The sequence below is a fragment of the Aulonocara stuartgranti genome (assembly GCF_965226115.1).
Source record: "Aulonocara stuartgranti genome assembly, chromosome: 18".
NCBI classification, from domain to species: domain Eukaryota; kingdom Metazoa; phylum Chordata; class Actinopteri; order Cichliformes; family Cichlidae; genus Aulonocara; species Aulonocara stuartgranti.
In genome coordinates, this window is record NC_138954.1 from 10,269,475 (window position 1) to 10,289,683 (window position 20,209).

At 39.2% G+C, this 20,209-nt stretch overlaps 2 protein-coding genes across 2 annotated transcripts in view; one reads left to right on the forward strand and one right to left on the reverse strand.

Annotated features, from left to right (window-relative positions):
- st6galnac5a (ST6 (alpha-N-acetyl-neuraminyl-2,3-beta-galactosyl-1,3)-N-acetylgalactosaminide alpha-2,6-sialyltransferase 5a) overlaps positions 1–6,753 on the forward strand; it is a 68,082-nt gene extending 61,329 nt beyond the window's left edge. The window contains exon 5 of the mRNA XM_082514832.1: positions 4,870–6,753. Within this exon, the coding sequence (XP_082370958.1) occupies positions 4,870–5,119 (250 nt within the window). The 3' untranslated portion in view covers positions 5,120–6,753. The remainder of the gene's footprint in view (positions 1–4,869) is intronic.
- Positions 6,754–9,341: 2,588 nt separating this feature from the next.
- Positions 9,342–20,209, reverse strand: part of pigk (phosphatidylinositol glycan anchor biosynthesis, class K) — a 38,301-nt gene continuing 27,433 nt past the window's right edge. Inside the window, exon 11 of the mRNA XM_082514317.1 lies at positions 9,342–14,544. Within this exon, the coding sequence (XP_082370443.1) occupies positions 14,428–14,544 (117 nt within the window). The 3' untranslated portion in view covers positions 9,342–14,427. The remainder of the gene's footprint in view (positions 14,545–20,209) is intronic.

Below are 20,209 nucleotides of genomic sequence, written 5' to 3' on the forward strand. Positions count from 1 at the left end.
AACCGAGGCGCAAAATAACTGCCCATGAACTGAGAAAAGTCAAGCGTGCAGCTGCCAAGATGCCACTTGCCACCAGTTTGGCCATATTTCAGAGCTGCAACATCACTGGAGTGCCCAAAAGCACAAGGTGTGCAATACTCAGAGACATGGCCAAGGTAAGAAAGGCTGAAAGACGACCACCACTGAACAAGACACACAAGCTGAAACGTCAAGACTGGGCCAAGAAATATCTCAAGACTGGTTTTTCTAAGGTTTTATGGACTGATGAAATGAGAGTGAGTCTTGATGGGCCAGATGGATGGGCCCGTGGCTGGATTGGTAAAGGGCAGAGAGCTCCAGTCCGACTCAGACGCCAGCAAGGTGGAGGTGGAGTACTGGTTTGGGCTGGTATCATCAAAGATGAGCTTGTGGGGCCTTTTCGGGTTGAGGATGGAGTCAAGCTCAACTCCCAGTCCTACTGCCAGTTTCTGGAAGACACCTTCTTCAAGCAGTGGTACAGGAAGAAGTCTGCATCCTTCAAGAAAAACATGATTTTCATGCAGGACAATGCTCCATCACATGCATCCAAGTACTCCACAGCGTGGCTGGCAAGAAAGGGTATAAAAGAAGAAAAACTAATGACATGGCCACCTTGTTCACCTGATCTGAACCCCATTGAGAACCTGTGGTCCATCATCAAATGTGAGATTTACAAGGAGGGAAAACAGTACACCTCTCTGAACAGTGTCTGGGAGGCTGTGGTTGCTGCTGCACGCAATGTTGATGGTGAACAGATCAAAACACTGACAGAATCCATGGATGGCAGGCTTTTGAGTGTCCTTGCAAAGAAAGGTGGCTATATTGGTCGCTGATTTGTTTTTGTTTTGTTTTTGAATGTCAGAAATGTATATTTGTGAATGTGGAGATGTTATATTGGTTTCACTGGTAAAAATAAATGATTGAAATGGGTATATATTTGTTTTTTGTTAAGTTGCCTAATAATTATGCACAGTAATAGTCACCTGCACACACAGATATCCCCCTAAAATAGCTAAAACTAAAAACAAACTAAAAACTACTTCCAAGAACATTCAGCTTTGATATTAATGAGTTTTTTGGTTGTTGTTCAATAATAAAATTATTCCTCAAAAATACAACTTGCCTAATAATTCTGCACTCCCTGTATGGGTTATGCAGCAGTTTGTGAATCCCTCTTGATTCTGGCAACCAAATTAACCAGCCTTGTTAGCAGAGTTTAATGGTTTGAATTACAGCTCACGTCTCATTGGTCTCAGCCTGTGCTTTAATTGGGGGATTTTATTGAACAGGGAACAAATCTTATTAGATTTCTCAATAAAAAAGAACAAACTGTAAAATGTTCTGTATATCTTTGTCCTTGGCTGTGATTGCTTAAAGAATATTTTTTTTATTTTGGGTTTTAGCACAAATTCAATATAGACAATAACGACGAGGGTGTGCTGCTGTTTCATTTCTTTGAGCAATCATTGGCCTAAGCCAATATTTAGCGTGTCTCTTAGTTTACATCATGACTGCAGTCAGTCGATTTTTACTGAATGCGATGCTACTGAGAATTTAAAAGTGTACCTCAAATGCCATGTCAGATTCACTTTATTGACATTCAAGTGTGTGTATAAATATATAACGCTAAAGCATTAATAAATAACTAACAAATATAAATAATGCATGAATTGTAATATTAAAATATTCCTTACTATTCCTTCAGTGCTGCCTTTTCTGTTATATAACTTTTTTCAGTCGTAAGATGCAGGGGAATTTTTTTTTTACTTTGTTAAATTGCTGCTACATGCTGTTTATGGACTGCTTTTAAAATGCCCACCTTTCCTTTTTTTCCCCAAAGGAACACTTCTTTCTAAAAACAAATTGATTCTTAAAAAAAATGTAAGTCAATTTTGGGGCTTGTGATTTTTACACAGTGGCCAGATTTCTAAAAGTATTTTTTTTGTTTGTTTTTTTTTTTTTAATAAATGATTGATCATAGTGGTGAAGTACATTTCCCCACATTTTAAGGTGTTTTTAGAACTCACAGTTTTTATTGCACTCCCAGCATGTGCAGAGAAGCTGGGGAACAATATGAAACCCTCCCTGTTAGGCTTTCATGACAATGTTGTTCATGACAACGCTGAACAACTTCTGTTACACAAAAGTTTCAGTGTTGTGCAAGACAACTGGAAACAAAAAAAATTAAAAGGATACATCTGCCACTGAGATTATAAAAGCAGAAGGGGTTCAGAACTAATTATTTTCCTGATCTTACAAAAAAATTATATAATACAGTTGAAAATTTTCATTTTACTGTTGCAGTTTTTTAACTGAAACAGAACTAACAAAGCCAGCACCCTTGTCTTTTCATGCTATTAAAGCATTTCGAGTGATGTAAACCAGCGCTATCATTTGCTCAGCAGTTGCAATATCTTACAAACTCACATTTAAAATGTATCACGGTCAGAAATGCATACAAGTCCAAGACTCAAATTTGATTTGAGCTCACACTGAATAGAAAAATGGGCAGATGTGGAAAAAATCTAATGGCATAATGATTAATATATGAAGATAAATTGCTCTATGGACGTGATGACTGGCGTAGGTGAAAATGCTAAAATGCCTCATTAATATTTCAGCAGAATCTCAGCTATTATGACAGATGTGTGTGAAGAAGTGATTTAACACTGGGCAAAATTCAGAAATGAAAATTGTTTGAAATACACAAACAGGAAGTCTACTTTCTTCACCATCTAATTTAATTTAAATGAAAATCTGTGCAGTTAATCTGCAAAGGAAAATTAAGCTGAAAAATCATTAACACCATTAAGGCTGAGTTTTCCAATTTTAGAAACAGAATACGGTGCAGAGTATTTGCTACACTGTTATAACACAATAATATGTTGTCAGCTTTGTGAGAGCAGTTTGTTTGGCTCACTCTTTGTTCAAGCTTACAATGCCCTTGTGTATAAAGAAATATTTTACTAGCCTGTTAAAGAAAGAATTCGCCCTGACCTCAAGTACATCCGACACTTCAGAGCATTCGGGGTCTACAATGTTGTGCAAAGCCTCAAACCAGAAGGCTGTAATGCTGTTTACTAAGAAACAGAACATGCAAGTTTCAACATATTTTGGGCATGTATGGTGTTGTGTACTTCTACTTTTAAAAAAGAAAGACATAGATGTTCTTTCTAGATGCTCCAGCTCCTCCCACAGTCCAAAGATGCGCAAGTTAAGTTAGCAATTCTATATTCTTTCTAAATTGGTGTGAATATGAGCATGAATGTTTGTCTGCCTCTCTTTGCCAGCTTTGAGACAGACTGGTCCTATGACCTTCAGACCTTCTTGTGCTATGACAGCTTAAACAAAAATCAATTGAAGGAAGTGGTTAATCTGTCTGAGAAATCAAAGACATTCTATGCTAAAGTTTGTGTAAAGAGTGGAGGGGAAAGTGTAACCTTGTAATATTCTAACACTGTAACATTTATTTCTACCTGGTTCTATAGTAGAATCATTTTGGCCACAACCAGGACAGTGTGGGATTTTGGCAAGTTGAAGACACCTAAGATTGTTTGTAACAGTGCAGGTGGGGAAAAGAATTACCTACTAAATCACGTAGTAATTTATATTGCAAGCGCCAGTAGGTGTTACTTTGTGCAGGCTGTGATCAGCCTTATGTACCATGAAACTTCTTTTTTGCAACCAGTGAAACAACCTGCAATGTAAGAAAACACCAGCAAATACAAAAGTGCTGCAAAAGCACACAAAACACAACAGAAGTGTTTTTGGGGGAGACGATGATTGGATGCAACAGTTGCAGAAGTGACAAGCTAACAGTAAACAGCTAATAGCAAACATGTATTTAAGGTATTATAAGAATTTACATTTACAACAAATACTCTGCTGCTTTTAAATGTGTCTCAGCGCAGTCTTTCACATGTTCTGGTTTCTGTCACTTCACTGGGTGTTCTGTCATGTTATTGTGTCCCCAGAAACACTGCTGTTGTGTTTTCTGTAGGGTTTTTTTTTTTTATTTAGACAGTGTTTTGTTCAACTTCTGTAGTGTTTTGAGTGCTTTTACAGCATTTTTGCTCCGGGCCACTGTACACTGAAGTCAACCCCGTCCATCCACAAGTCAAAATGTTGGATTGTTATCTCAAAATTTACACTTGTAATTCAAAACTGAGAAAATAACTTATCTCTGCTAAATTGTGGCAAAAAGCGTATTTTTTTCAGTCACGCTTCTATATTTTTCACTTCAATCTTTTAAAGCACTTTAAAGCGCATTTATTGTAGTGAATCTCATTGTACGTCTTTTCTCTCTTTACACTAATCTCAAGTGATGAGCGAAACAGCTGCCCTCCCATCACTTTGTTCTGCCTATTAAATGGGAGCTCACTCCCCCACTGTCGCCAACTGGATCCTTGCCGGGTTTCTGTCTATACAACTGCAATGTCTTTACTTTACAAAGTAATCCCAGGTGCCCTGCAATGTCTGTTGAATGATAAATAAAACTGAACTCAGTTGGATTTGAATGAAATGTTGATATATGAAGTGCCATGAACTTAAACCAAGCACAAGAGACTTATTATTCATGTTCAAACAGAGCTGCTGCTTTTAGCTTTTTTTCTTTTCTTGGCTTTTCCGCTCACTCTTCAGCAGCAGATGGCATTTAAAAATTCATAAAAACTAGTTACATTTAGCTGTGTGGGCCGTGCAAACCTCAAACAAATGAATGCAGATCAGTCTCTCTCCCTCACCTTGAAATGAAAAATGCATTCTGGTGTCACATGAACCTCTGTGACTCATTAAAGTGGTTTTAAATGTCAACAGTCTCTTCCCTCTCCCTCTCTCTTTCCATCACTGCAGGGAGCCTCAGAACCACTCTGTCCCCTATCACTACTATGAGCCACGTGGCCCAGATGAGTGCGCTATGTACATTTCTCATGAGCGTGGGCGACGGGGCAGTCACCACCGCTTTATAACAGAGAAGCGCGTCTTCGCCAACTGGGCACGGACATTTGACATCCATTTCTACCAGCCGGACTGGAGCCCCCCGCCTCTCCCAGCCAACCGGACGCTTGAGGGGACAGTCACTGCAGCTCCGCTGAAGACGTGACTTTTGTGGGGTTAAAGAAAATGCTTTAGAAATTTGTGTAAGGACTGTAAAGATTTGCATTCAGGGGGTGCGGCACCCTTGAAACAACGAATAAAACATGAAGGAAAATTAGTCATTACAGATGAAAACAGATGCAGCTCCAGCAGTGTTTTGTTTACTGTGGTGAACCAATTCAAACTTGAACAATCCTCACTGAAAGCCTTGTAAAGTGAGGTAATACAAGAAGGCAACATCATTACACACTCTGCTCATGATGCATGCTTGCAATGTCTTACTGTGGACTCTCTAGCTCGTCGTGTATATGTGTGTGTGTATGCATATCTTTACTAGAGGGATCACAGGGGATATAAACTTGAGTCTGGTCTATCAACAAAGTCACTGTTGAATCGTGGATCTGTGCAGGATTCGCTGAAGGATTCGTGGAAAGAAAAATACCATTAGAATGTTTTGAAATCTTGCTACTGGAGGCAGTGCAAGGTGAATACAAATAATGGTGTAGCTCGAGTTAAATTTGGCTATTTGAAAGTGCGAACAGTCACTGTTCAGGTGTGATATTGCTCTGCATTTTTCAAAGATTGGGGAGGTCAAGTTGAATGAGATTTGTTAGACCTCCCATGTCACACAACAAAGGCTCAGACACCTTCAAAGCGTTTTTATAAATCACTTCCCTGACTCATTTAGGCTGCCTTTCAGATGTGTGCATTATGAGCTCACCCTAACTCAAATGTCCCGATGTCGCACAGTCTGGCTGAATGACAAGCGTGTAGTGGTAGGTTTTATCCTGTGCGTATGTGTGTGTGTGCACCTCCTCTGGTGCCAGATGTATGTATCATAAGGCTTTGTTGGCTCCTGTCACCAGTTAATAGTGAGATCATATAGCTACCAGCTGGGTGTAAATGCACAACCATGTCACACAAGACAGGTAGGAAATTAGGATCGAGGACAGGGATGCAGGAGCAGCTATCCATCCAACTGTGTATCTGCTGCCAGGTCTGAAAGCCCATATCAACAAGAAGGAGAATTACACCGTTTCAATGAATGCTGGGTTTTCTTTTTACTTTTTTTTTTTTTTTAAATTAAACTGGTGAGTATGTAATGTGTCACTCTCTTGTTCTCATTTACATACATATACACTCTCCTCTTGTTTAATACAATATATAGTACATGTAGATTCCTGCTCTTGATTTTCCATCCCTCCTTTCTTGATCCATGAATAAGAATCTGGCATCGATCAGGATAAAGCAATGAGACGTGGGGTTATCTTAATGATACATCCTGGTGCTAAGTCCCTATTGATTTTACTCTCATCTCTGTAATGTGAGTAATGAGAGCAGAGATGCTGTGGGTCAGATACATGGGTGCTCGCACCATGAGGGCATGTTTCACATTACATTTCCTCGGCGGAGACAAAGACACAACTGCTTCTCATACATCATGAACAGCTGCTGCAGGGTCTGCTGCCAGGCTGAGAGTGCTTCTAACTTTGTACTGCAGCGAGAATCTGGATGTTTTTTTTCTTTTCTGGAGAGATGTTCACTCATCCATCAATGACAGTGTTATTTGTGTCTGTTAGCAATATGGTAATTAGTTGAATATTTTTATTTTTTTCGCCTAATTAAACAAATCATGCTGTGTAGGTTTGCAAATACTCACTCTTTCCATTATAGAAGATCGCTTTGGTTTAGAAAATGCAAGAAAACAGTGAAAAATGCTCATCTAAATTACCCAGGCTACCGTGATATTTCCTGATTGTCCAAAATCTGAAGATTTTTATCAAACAGCGATAAAATCCTGAGAAAGAAGCAAATCTCCACCAGTGGTATTTTTGATATCTTTGCTTCATAAATAACTTAAATAGTTTGACACTTTGGAAGATCTGATTATTCCCTTTCTTGCAGAAAGTTAGATGAAAAGACTGTTACCTCTCTCGTGGCTGTAGCCGGTTAGCGTAGCACAAGCTGAAAGTCAAATGTAAAAAGAAAATAATAATAATAAAAGCCATCTGCGCTACTATTTGTTTTGTGGTAGTCAAACGAAACATACAGACGCAAGTCTTAACAGTATCCTCACTCCCCCTGTATAAGCATGAATGGTATCAATCTTGTTGTCTGTAAAATCTGTTGTTAGTTTTATGTTGACCAGTTGACTAATCGTTTGAAAACTCAGTAAAGCACCATTTATCGGTAGCTTTGTTGTAAACTAAGTGCTGTAAATGCAGGGGAAAAAATGGAAACTATTTTTGGTACTTGTGTTCAGCAGTGACCAGGAGGGGAAGATGATGTATGTAGGCTGTGTGGAGGCGAGAGAGTCAGTGATTCACCTTCACCCTTGAGTGACGGCAGCTGCCATTTTCACTTTTCAATCTTGTTCTTCCTGTCTGGTTGTGACATCAGGCTGTGTCATACTGAAATAATAATGAAACACGGGACTAGCTACAAGGCTCTCTCATTACTCCCCAGAGCTACAAATAGATTCTTGACCATGTTCATAACTGAGTGTGGGAGCATTTTTTTGTGTTTGAAAATTGCACTGTACTGCCATCTCATAGAAGATGAGGAATATAAATCAAGCTGACAAAGAAAAGGGAATTGAAATATGCAGTAAAAGGACAATTTAGTTATTAGACTGTGGAGCTTTTACCAGATCAATAAAATCTGCTTAATTCATATTGGGATGATAAAAAGCTCATTGCATTCTCTAATACTCAGAAATATTAACATAACAGAACTGTAATTAAAAATCTTCATCTGAAGTCAGATGTTATACAGTTGTTTTGTCACTAAACAGGATATGCAGGCTTTTAGATTTTTTATATCATATAGAACAAGAAGCGCCCTGAGAGTGCAAACCTCTGCCAAGGCAGCTTTCTCTCTGGGCAGGATCTACTTTTAAAGGAATCCTATTAAATTGTGGATATATTTATTTAATTTTATTTGTTCCTTTTAAATGTACTTTAAAATGGAGTGGGTGTAAAATTTATTGTTTGTAGTGCAGTAAAAATAACACGTTATGGGGTCAACTTGAAAGAAAGGCAGATCTGAAATGTGACAGTGGGATCAGAGGTCATTATATAGGACATTATTTGGATATTTTCATGCAAACTGCAATGTGATATTTAGAATCCCCATATATCATTCCCCTATATACCTGTATGTTGTCACTACGAATAATGGCAGTAAGAAACATATGTTTAAATAGCTCTGCATGGCATTATTATCACTTTGAACTGTAGATCAGTCTTAAAGGACAGATCAAAGGTCAATTGAGCAATTACATTTTAAATCTTTATAAGGTATTTTATGTTTGCTGGAAATACACCTCACACTTGATTTCTAATTTTTAAGGATTTTTGTTAATTTTTGACCAGTAAATCATTAAGCTGGCCTCAAAAACCTTGATGTATGTAACGTACATTTTAAGTGATCCGTAACATGACAGCACTGTAAATGCCTACAAAGTTTCATCACAATTCCTTCAAAACTTTTAAAGCAGTTGTGTTTACAGACAGAATGACACGCACGCATGTAAACACTATCAAGCTTTTGATCTTCAAAAGTTCTATTTTGAAAATCACATCATATTAAGGAGTCTTACTGTAATACACCAAATCTCCATCTCTGTCTGTCCGTGAACGCCTCCTACAGCATACAGAGCCCCTAGCAACCACCTATCCATCCATCCACCTTTTCATCCATCCTCTTCCACTTATCCTCATTAGGGTCGCAGGGAGCAACCACCTAACAACAACTAAATTCACTAGTCTTTTATGCTGAAATGGGGATTTTAAAGCATCGTGTAGAAGTCCTATAACTAGTAAGTTAGGTCATTACTAAGATTGTCGTTCTAATATGTATGAGGGCTTGTAGTTTGAACATTTTTCATACATGAGTATAAACATTACATACACACAAATACCGACAGAAGCAGCTTTAAATTGTGAATGGCATCTTAAATAGTTGAAATCTGTCCTGATTTTCCTTTAAACTGCAAACAGCCTGACTTATAAATTCAGTTGTTGTTTTCCTCTTACTGTATGTCTATACTAAAAACCTCAGACAGATAGATTAATTGGTTTAAATGTTTTGAATACGACAAACAAGCTGGTCATCATAGTGATTGAACAGTTTTTCTAAGACAAACTGTGCAGGACTATAGTTTTAGTAAAAACTATAAATAGTTTTAGTAAAAACTATAGTATAAAAACAATAAAGACTGCACCTGACAATGTAAAACGGGATTTGTTTTTATTTGCAACAATTCCAACAATGAAACTTCAAACTGAAGTGAACATATCACAGAAAACCAGCAGGGATGTCATGGCCTTAAAATGTGCCACTAATCCTTTTCAGTACATCCCAGCAGTATTTATCAATTCCTAATTAACACGACCCAGATACACGACAGAAAAGGCTGGATGAATGGACAAATTAAAAATAACGGATTTGGGGCTATTGAAGTTTTTTGGTTTGGTTGGGCTACTGATGTATGACAATGCGTATTAGAGCTGTTACAGAATAAAAAGAAAATTACGGAGCTCTGGGATGGGGGTAATAATTTGAGAAATTTCTGAGATTAAAGTCGTAAATTTATATTTAAAAAAAAAAAAAAAACCTTCAAAACTACTGAGACAATAAAGCCAAAACTTAGCGAGGAAAAAGTCAAGAAAGTTATTAAAGAATGTCATGCACGTTCATTAGTGAGGAAGCTAATGAGTCTGTATGCACATGATAAAAGAGCAGGGACTACATAGACATATATAGGGCTACAAATCCCTCCACATCATACATAAGATATCTGCTCATCCAGATATCTGTCTTGACATTCACTGCGAACATCAAGACGATATCTCCCAAATTAAATGTGATATTTGTGCATATTTGTGTAGCTACACTATGTTATAGCTGTTATAGCAGTTTAAAAAGTTCTGCATCTGAATCTAGATTTGGATCAATTCCAAAAGCTAATCATCTTCAAGTTGGACCAAGCCCCTCCCTCTGGTAAAGATTTCAATGCAATCAATCATTTTGATACAAATAATTACTTCCTTGGCGGAGGTAAATACGGTGATGCTGGGCTAAAATAAGAGTTCTTTATTAGCATTTATTGATAAATCCAATAATGAAGTATAGGTTATAACCTTGTTAGGTTATCTACTTGAGGCATAAGTAAGCAGCAGGGTCTGCTGGTAATGAGTTGAGCCAACCTCACACAGACGCATGGATGCATGGATGATAAATGACTTTAATCTCTGAATTTTATCCCCCTCCATCAGCTGGCTCTGTAATTTTTCTTTTAACGTACAGCAGTCCTATTATGCTACGGTAACAATGGGTTCTCAAGCCAGTGTAGAACTGTTTCCCAGTTGTGATGTTGTTGAATGAAATGGTACTACGAAAGGATTCCTGCATATACAATCTACTCTGACAAGTTTAGTTTTTATGTGTTTGGTGTAAACAAAATTCTTTCAACAGTCATATTAAAATGTAACATTACAGCAGGGATGAGAAAACAATTTAGGATTTTGCAAATTAAGACTGTTTAACACGAGGCTTCTGTGGGAAACTAAATTAAATGCTCTGTAGAAAATTTAAAGGCCTGGAGTTACAGTACTCTAATAAATCTCAGAAAAAAACGGAGAAAAAAAATCTCAAAGCCCAAGGTGATGTCCTGAAATACCTCATTTGTTAGACCAATACTCTAAAAGACTCAGATCTAGTCATTTACGAGCGCATAATACAGGAAAAAAGCATAGTATTTAAACTGGAGCGAACAGTATTTTCCTGCTTCATACCAACTTGATTAATGTGAATTATTAGAATAGCTGTTCAGGGAATGATGTTTTCAATACTTTCTGGTACACAACTAAAAGCAATGATTAGATTTGTTTTCCTTGTCATGGCATAAAGTAGGTTTATGAAATGCAGAGTTTAGCAATTGTGACAGCCTCTCACTCTCACCACACCTGGTTGTTGTAAATGACTCACTGGTATCACATTTAAAAGCACTGGGTAGGGCTTAAGTGTAGATGATGTTCTTAAGAGAGTATAAACAAGACACCAACATCCCCAATGAGACACAAAAAAACTCTTAAAAAAAACAAAAGAAATTGGAATTGGATTGGAAAACAACCTGTGCAATTATTCTACAATGGGCCTAAGTGATACACAGCAAGGGGCGGATGTGGCTCAGGTGGTAGAGCAAGTCATCTGCCACTTGGAAGGTGGTGGATCGATGCTTGACACCTATGCGTGTGAATGAGACTTGCAGTAGAAAGTGCTTTAAATGCTCAACTGAGTAAAAAGGTAATATATAAATATCAATCCATTTAATTGAGTAGTTTGGTAGCTACTCTGAAACTATGACACAATTTTCCTGAGCGGTATTGTAGCTCTAAAGGGCCATTTTAATGAGCCTTATGTTATTATAAATGGTCTATAGGTATAATTATTTGAAACTGCCATCACATTTATTTATTTATTTTTTTTTTAAATGTGATGGCAAGGCCAGCTTTCAAGCTACTGCCCCAGTCGGTCGGTCTCTGGTCAGTTTGATGTGTAGCTCTGGAAGGTTGTGTTCGAAATGCGTTTCCTCCTTGTCTTCGCACTGTGATGGCATACTGGGTGTGTGTGGTTGGTTCCTACTTGATAAAAAAAAACAAAACTATTGGTTGTTGCGACAGTCTTTCCACAGGTGACATTTTAGGAGAGACCAAAATGGTCTCTAAGGTTACAAAAATCTTTACATCTCAGTCCTAGCATTCATAATGAGACCCATCTATTCCCCGAGCTCATGAATTTTCACTTTTCTGAATTTCTACATGGGGTAAAATCAACTTATATGAATTTAAAATGACAATCTGGATCAAAAGCTGGAAAGCTGTTCGTGTTTATTACAGGGCTGCAATTATAAAAGTAAGCCATAGTGAGAATATCTCTGTGCACTGAATTTTGTTTCCTCCCTTAAAGTTTGAGAGAAAGCCATTTAAATTCAAAAGTACAGTAAGCGAGCACCATGGAGTATGATTTATGCCCGTTTTTGTTGCAGATGAGTGAAAATCTGTGACTGCTAAAATTACTATTATCATTCCTAGGAATGATTGACAACACAAAGGCTCACTGACAGGCAAGCAGCTGGAAATCCGGAGTTTCCATGGAAATTGGACAACCTGTCAGACACACCATCTCCAAACAGCGTTGGTGTGCTTGTGTGTAAATCATTAAATTTAGCAGGCTGCCACATGGGGCCAATGTCGACGCTGTTCCACTTCTAAAGACAATGAGCAGATGGGTGTGCACTCACTGGTGAATACCGACTCTGCTCGTCTTTTGAAGAACCTGTGTGACATATTCAGAGCACCGTGCCCGACTCTTCAGCCTGAAATCTCTCAGCCTTTTTGGAGATGGCTGCTCCAATATTGTCCTGTCACTGGTTTCTCCCCACCAAGTGAGGTGTGAAGGCAGATAGACACTGATCTTTATTAGCATTGGGGAAATCATAATAGCAGCAGAGTCAAGCGCTACACTCAAAGGCTGACTATATTCAATTCCACAGAGTGCCTAAGTGGGATGGAGAGGATGTGGAGTCCATTTTGAAGTGGATTAAGATCAAATGCATCCATCTGAGACACAGTTGCTTTATTTTGGCAAACGGGGACATCTCAGGGCTGCTCTGCCACCCTGGTATACGCTGATTGTAGATGGAGACTTGGGCCCAGTTGCTTTTCTTTTGAAACACAATACTCAGTGAAAGAGAACTGCATTTGAAAACCTCCCTGGTTGTTTGAAATGTTTCCAGTAAAGGGAAAAAAGGAAAACAGAGCAGGGTTGCAAGTCAACTCAAGCAGCACTGATTTCAAGGATGTATTTGTGGCATAAATATGCTTAGATTATCAGCTCTGCCAGGCATACCTTCAAGGTTTGGAACAGTAAAAGCAGATCGGGTGCCTTTAAATAGTATTACTCTGTAACACCATTTAAGAGTAATTAAGGAAGCTCAATATCTTCTCAAAAAAAAGAACCAAATCAGGCAGTTAAAGATGTAAATTTATTCCTTTGATTCAGTGTTTCATGTTTAATCAGGGCATCAAAAATCCTCCAGTTCAGGGTATAAAAATGTTCCTGTGCTCTCTGACGGTGGAGCAGGAGGAATACGATTACGGGAACTAGAAAATAGGGAAGGAAAAGGAAATAAGAAGTGTTGCATAAATAATGTATAAGAAAAGGTACAATGTGGCTGACGCAGCAGCTGCATTCCAAAACATATGGTTTCATTTCCAACTCCATCTATTTTCTACTTTAGCTGCAAGGAAGAGTGGCAGCGGACACGCAATGGGTGGGTTTAATCCATATGCTCCGAGCATCACTCACCTCCCTCCAACAATAAGCCTAATGTAGAGTGGTTATACAAGACCAGAAGGGGAGAGAGTACTTCTATGCTGAGGCATGTTTTCCTCTTTTTACCCCGTGTGGGACGGCCGGTGGCTTACTAGGTTATCACTCACTTATCGCTGCCCTAGCACGGGACGCAGAATGGCTGGGGAAATGGCTGTCCATCACCCAGAATACAATCAGCAGAGTGCAAGGCTGGGGAGCTAATGGATGTTTCCACAGGGAGGGCAATTTAGTGAATGGGGAAAGTGGATGGGTCCATCACGAGAGATGGGATTATGTACGATTGTTATCCTTCACAAGTGTGATATGACGGTCAAAGGGTGTAATGTATCTGGACAGGAGAGACATTAAATACTGATCTCTCTACAGCCCACTCACAGCCAATCAGCCAGCCCTCGTTTCACAATTTCTTTTTCTGACCGAGCAGACATTCTGAGTAGCACTTAAACAAAAAGGCTGCTGCTAAAATATGCAGAGCAACGCGCTCCCAAAAATAAATTAAATTCTTATCTGCAGACTCAGTTTAGTGCATTTTTAACCGAAAACAGTGCAGTTGTGGAATGGCTCGACAAAAACAGAACATCTGACACAAACACACAAAGAAAAATAAATGTTCAAGTCTTTGCAAAACAAAACCCATAAAATTCTTGTAAAATGGCTGTGTGATGCAGTTGTCCTTTTTTTTATATAAAACATTTAACACAGAGCACAAATGTTTACATCTATGAGCTGGGGTCATTTCAAAGTAAAAGAGGGAAAAAAAAGGCACCAAGAATCACTCAGTTTCCAAACAAGCAGCAGATGTCATTCCAAACAATTCGGTTTCATTTCCAGGAATATAAGCCTGTCACAAACCGCTCCTTCCCTCAAATATCACGGGTCTGCAGCTTTACATCCAGCGGTGTAAACACAGGAGGCTCAGAAGATGTGTTTGAGATGCTTGATACCGTAGGTCTTGAAAAACACCAGGAGGATTAAAGTCCACAGGCCCAGGATGAAGCCATCAGGAGGGTGCCAGTCTTTCTGCTTTGGTTTCTGAATCGCAGGAGGGGTGAGGCAGGTAAGGTAAGGTGGGGGGTGGGGGAGGGAAAGCAGAGGGGAGCGGGGTGAGATTGCAGGTTAGTAATAGTGTGTATATTTCTCCTGTTGAGGCCACCGCTGATTGTTCTGTCATTCACGCAGGCAGGCAGGCGCAGAATTGCACGCACACACTCGCTTTATCTCTTCACGCACTTTATGTACACGATCTGCCGTCTCACACACACAAACACGCAAAGGTTCGCACAAAAAAAGCAGGTGGTAAAGCTCATCAGTACACCTCCCCTGTCTTGTGTTTGTCCCATTCACTGCCACATCATCACTTTGTGTATGATTATACTTTTAAATTTCGCTCGTATTAAACATGCATCTCACAAGGAGCACATTTATATGCTAATGCGGCTGCAATATTCTGCAGGGAGATGAGATTTAACCTCTAAAAAATCTTCCTAACTCCACTGCTGGCAACAAAGCTATAGATGGGCTGCGAGGATGCACTTAAGAGATTTCTGTTATCCCTCCCTATACAAGCTGTCATTATCCAGTCGGGAAATCACCAGTCAGACAAGGCATTCCCTAAAGCCAAAACCTGAAAAGTTGGCAAAGCGGATGAACACGCAGCAGAGTGCTCAAAGTCCGACTGAGCCACAAGCTGCACACACAACAGTAGAACGACATATAGTACTATAAAGCAGCTCCGAAAGTGCTTAGGAGATCTGTCTGTGCAGCTTTCCTCAGTACTACTCCAGTATCCAGTACATCTACTCCTTCTGATACACATCAATATTGGCTTGGCACACACACCCACTTGCACATACTGCAGTAGAAGCCAGAGCCGAGCTGACAGCAGACTGACAGGCCCTAGGGGATTAGACACTGGGGTGAAAGCCTAGTCCAAAGTCATTATTACCCACAACCTCACAGCCAGCGTACAGGCAAAAGACAAGTTTTAAAGTTAACTACAACAGACCCTGTAAATCAAGTGAAACCAATAGCAATCTATAATCCTCACACAGGATTTGCTGATATTTCTGCATATTGTTTTGATCTTATGTATTTACAGAGTGATTCATGCTGAGTCACTCTCATCCATGCAATTGTTTTTCTAATTGTATTTTCAGTAAAAGTTTACATGCACAAAGTAGTGACGCATCTGGCAAGCCTGGCTATTTTTCTCATGAATATACCAACAACCCAAAGAACAGTGGAGATTTAGCACTCAGTGAGATGTGGCATGTAATGTCTGCTCATATCTGTCCTCTTTTTTTTTTTTTGCTTACTCTTTCATCAGATATTTTTACCAGCTGCAATAGTGTAGCTGGTATTGTTTTCATCTTCTGAGTCAGCCTGTCTGCGTGTGTGTGTGTGTGTGCGCATCATCATGCAAATGTGGTCCTGGAGGCACCTACTTTTTTAAGTTCTTTTAGCACATATTTACGTCTGGCAGTTTTTGTGATAAAGCAACATCTGCAAGATAGTAATGGAACTTTATAGCTGTATAGTTGAGACTAAAATGAAGACTGAAGTTTAAAGATGGCTGTGGCCAGAGATATTCTGTAATTTATTTCACATGAGGTAAACTGATATATTCCAAGTGAAATATTTAAAGACTTTGTTTATTTTATTTTAGTTTGTTTACTTGTTTATTTATTCCTGCAGATAAATAAAAAAGGATTTACAATGTCCACAATCTGAAAAGTATACTCAAGTATACTTTGTATACTCAACACTTTGTGTTGGGGCTCATTTAGTGTGAATTATGACGATCAGGTTGTGGCACTGCTGAGGTGTTATTGAAGCCTGGGTTGCTTTGATGGTAGCCTTCATCTCTATTTTTGCGTCTTTCTCGTTTTCCTCTTGACAAATCGGGTCAGGCAAGGTGGTTATCCCACCAAACACAGTAATAGCATGGTCAGCAAACCATTTAGTACTAGTTTTGGCACTGTTGGCAGGTGCTCAGCCCTGCTGGTAGAGGAAATCGCCAACTCCATAAAGTTTGGCAACAATTCAGAGCACGAAGCACTCTAAAATCTCCTGGTAGATGGCTGTGTTCACTTTGGACTTGATAAAACACAGAGGATCGGCCACCACCAACACCAGCAGATGACATGGTGCCCCAAATTATCACAGAAACTTCACACTGGACTTCAAACACCTAGCCTTTCCACTCTTCCTCCAGAGTCCAGGACCTTGATTTCCAAATGAAATGCTAAATTTACTTTCATCTGAACAACAGTCCAGTTCTTTTTCTCCTTAGCCAACCTAAGACGCTTCTGAAGTTGCCTCTGGTTCAGAAGTGGCTCGATATCAGACATATTCGACAGATTTATCCCCCCCTTTTTTTGCGTCTTGGCTCTAGATGCACTCCCACCACCTCAGTCCAGCAGTCCTTATGATTGTGGTTGCATGTACTAAACTAGTTAGAGAAATGGCACATATTTGTAATGTTTAAATAGTAATTTACTCAAACTTACAATTGAATATTTTAATAATTTCAGATAGTATAAAACAAATCTAATATCTGTATTAACTAAAGGGCTCTAAAGATCTAGAAAAACTGTTTGGGATCACTGGGTACTATTATAAAATCAGAGTATACAGTGTAATGAGTTAATGATGATGCAGATAGAATATTTATTTCATCAAATCCTGTTGACTGACTGGCAGCGTTTCCGTTTTGAAAGTCTTAAGTTGCTTTGAAAATACACTCAAGTAGGCAATGTTATATTCTGCTGAATTTCCCTTCATATAAGCAGTGAGGACTGCTGATTTGGCATAAGAAGAGTGGAATCCTCTGATGTATTTATGTGTATGGGTATATTAGAGGATAGGAAAGAGTTCTGTACCGTTTGTTGAATATATGCAGTATCTGAAAGAACCACCTGCCAAGCACCAAATGCTGTCTTTGGCATCTAAAACCTCAAACACTGGCTGAAATTGTATGATTTAAAATAACTCTGTTACATTAAGATTTGGGTGAGTTTTTTTGCTTGCTAATTACTCTACACTTTGTCCATCAGCCAATTAAATCAAAGCTAAACAATGGCCCCATCTCAGTCTTTTCAATGGCCAACTTAATGCTCCTGTTATATAAAGTAGGCTTATCTCATTTTGTGAAGACAGGGTGATGATGATGAAATTGACCCAATGATTATTACAGTGATCCATAGACACACTCGCACATGCAAAACACCTGATTCTATTCATGCATTATTACATGTTTCTTAGAATAACGAATGTTAATTGCTTTGCCTGGTGAAAACGACTCTTTTTATTCTTCTTATTAGTTTAAAAGCTTTTGGTAAGTGAGGCGAAAACCTAATTTCAGGAAACGTGTGTGACTGCGTTCTCGTGCCTCATTGCAGTGTACATCTTCTCAAGGCTGTCGTTTCAATAGAAAGTCCAGGTTACGTGACAACGCTGCCAATTTCTTATGTAGAAAGACCGAGGACAGCAGTAAAAATTGGATTACGTCTGAGCCAAAATTTATTTAACAGCTCAATCAAGTCAAATCAATAGAGCGCCACTGCCATCCAGAATGCTAAAGCAGAGGCGTTTGAAGCGCACAACTAAGCTTTAGGGTATTTGTGGACAGATCAAGGCTGGAGGTCCAAGGTAAAGACCTTCCCTTTTGAAGCATCATTTGTACAGCACACACTGGCCAGAATATTCCGATTGTATTCACTTTAACCACACGCTAGTTTTGGAAGCAAGGTGGGTTTGGGAACGAGGCGGTATTCCCTTCAAATGAGCTGGAGAGTTAGCTGGGGTGGAGAAAAATCTGGTGTTCTCTGCTTAGATTATTCTCCTGAATAAACAGCGAATATTCATTTTAACATCAAAAACAAACATGATAATAAAAGATTTTTTAAAGGAGGCATCAGTCACACCAAGTGCGTTTACATGAACATAGGTATAATGTTAGGTGCTTCTGTAGAACGTCCATCTCCCACAGCCAGTACTTTTCCTACATACAGTACATACTGTATCCACTAGCGTTCAGCACTTCAAGAGAAACATCCTTTCGTGTGCCATCGAAGGGGCATATGTAAGGAATAAACCGCCATATGCAACCACAGCAGATGAGGCAGAAGGCCGGAGCTGGAAAGTGAGGTTACATCCTGTGGAGGTGGGCTGCATGGGCTTCTTAACCATCGAAGGCCACTGAATGAGGTGGGTAACCGAGGGCTTAGATGGTTGGTCAAAGAGCTTTCCAATGTTGATGGAAAAAGCAGCCACTATGGAAGGAGCCAAAGGCGGTGGTGTGGGCATCCAAATGACCAGTGGGCACAAAGCAACATACTGTCCAGTCTGATCAGACTGATCCGACTGCCTCGGCGGCGTACACAACTGGTGTGCTGCAATGGTGGAAACATCACCATATGATAAGCAGCAAACTCACCCCACCTAGAAGGCTTCTCTAACCCACTCAGGGCAAGTGCTGCGTTTCACTGACAAGGATTGTAACATCTAGTCCTATGAATAAATTAAAGTGAGCAGAGAAGAAAATGAAGCTGAAAAGAGACATGTTTTCAGCATCTGAATCATGCTTTTTTTGAGATACTGACTAAACTTAAGGAAGCTTCTCAGATGACTGATTTTGGTCTTGTTTGTCTGACATCAGACATAACAGGCATCGCAGTGGGTGTTTCATCCAAAAATAGCCCGGAGTTAAAGGCCTTGAAGACTTTCTTACTTTCTTATCAACACTATTTACTGACAAAGTCAGATCACTTTCATTTATTTTAAATGAGAGAGATTTACTGAATGAGTCAGATTCTGAGGCCAGCTGTGGGTGTGTGTTTTTTTTTCATGTTACTAAACAACTGTCCATCAAATATGCTCAAGCTATATCCACCGAGTGCTAATGAAACTGAGAAACACAGATTTTTAGTGTAAAAGTGTCAAATAAAAAAAACAAACACCTTTTTTTCCTCTTAAATTATTTTTAGTCATTTGAAATAAATCCATGACTAGAGTATACAATTCATCTGCCTACACGGGTGACAATAGCTTGGATTTGTGCAGAACCCCAGATTAAGGCATGTTTTTGGTTCAAGTGCACTTTACCTTACCTGTACATATTCTGTGGCTACAGTGGTTGTACACAGAGTGCATCTGCAATACTATGTGTAGATATAAACATAGAATGAGAGCTACTGGTCAACACCTCTAATCTAATCCTAAGTATTTATACACTTCAAACTCTAACTTCTATTATTATGAGACTAAAACGATCAGATTAGTCAGATATATATATTAACAACGTCTTATATTACCAGCATTAACAGACCATCCATTCATCATCTTAAATGTGTATCCAGAATTCGACATCCAGTCATGGTTTACACAGTGGGAGGTTGGAGCCTATGCCAGCTGAATACATCCTTACTAGGGTGTCAATGAGACAGACAACAGTTCACTCTCGCACCTAAATGTGAAATAAATTACCAATCAATCAATCAATCAATCCTACCTGCAAAGACTTCCACACAGAAAGGCTCTAGCAGGGGGAACCTTCTTGGGCACCAGGGCTAACGTCTGCACAATACTGGCCATGTTAACAGACCTCTAACCCAAATCTCTCCAAAATAACTATAAAAAGAATTATGCAGTCATGGTACAGGCTCTGATTTGTCACTGACACTGCAAGCTGAATCCT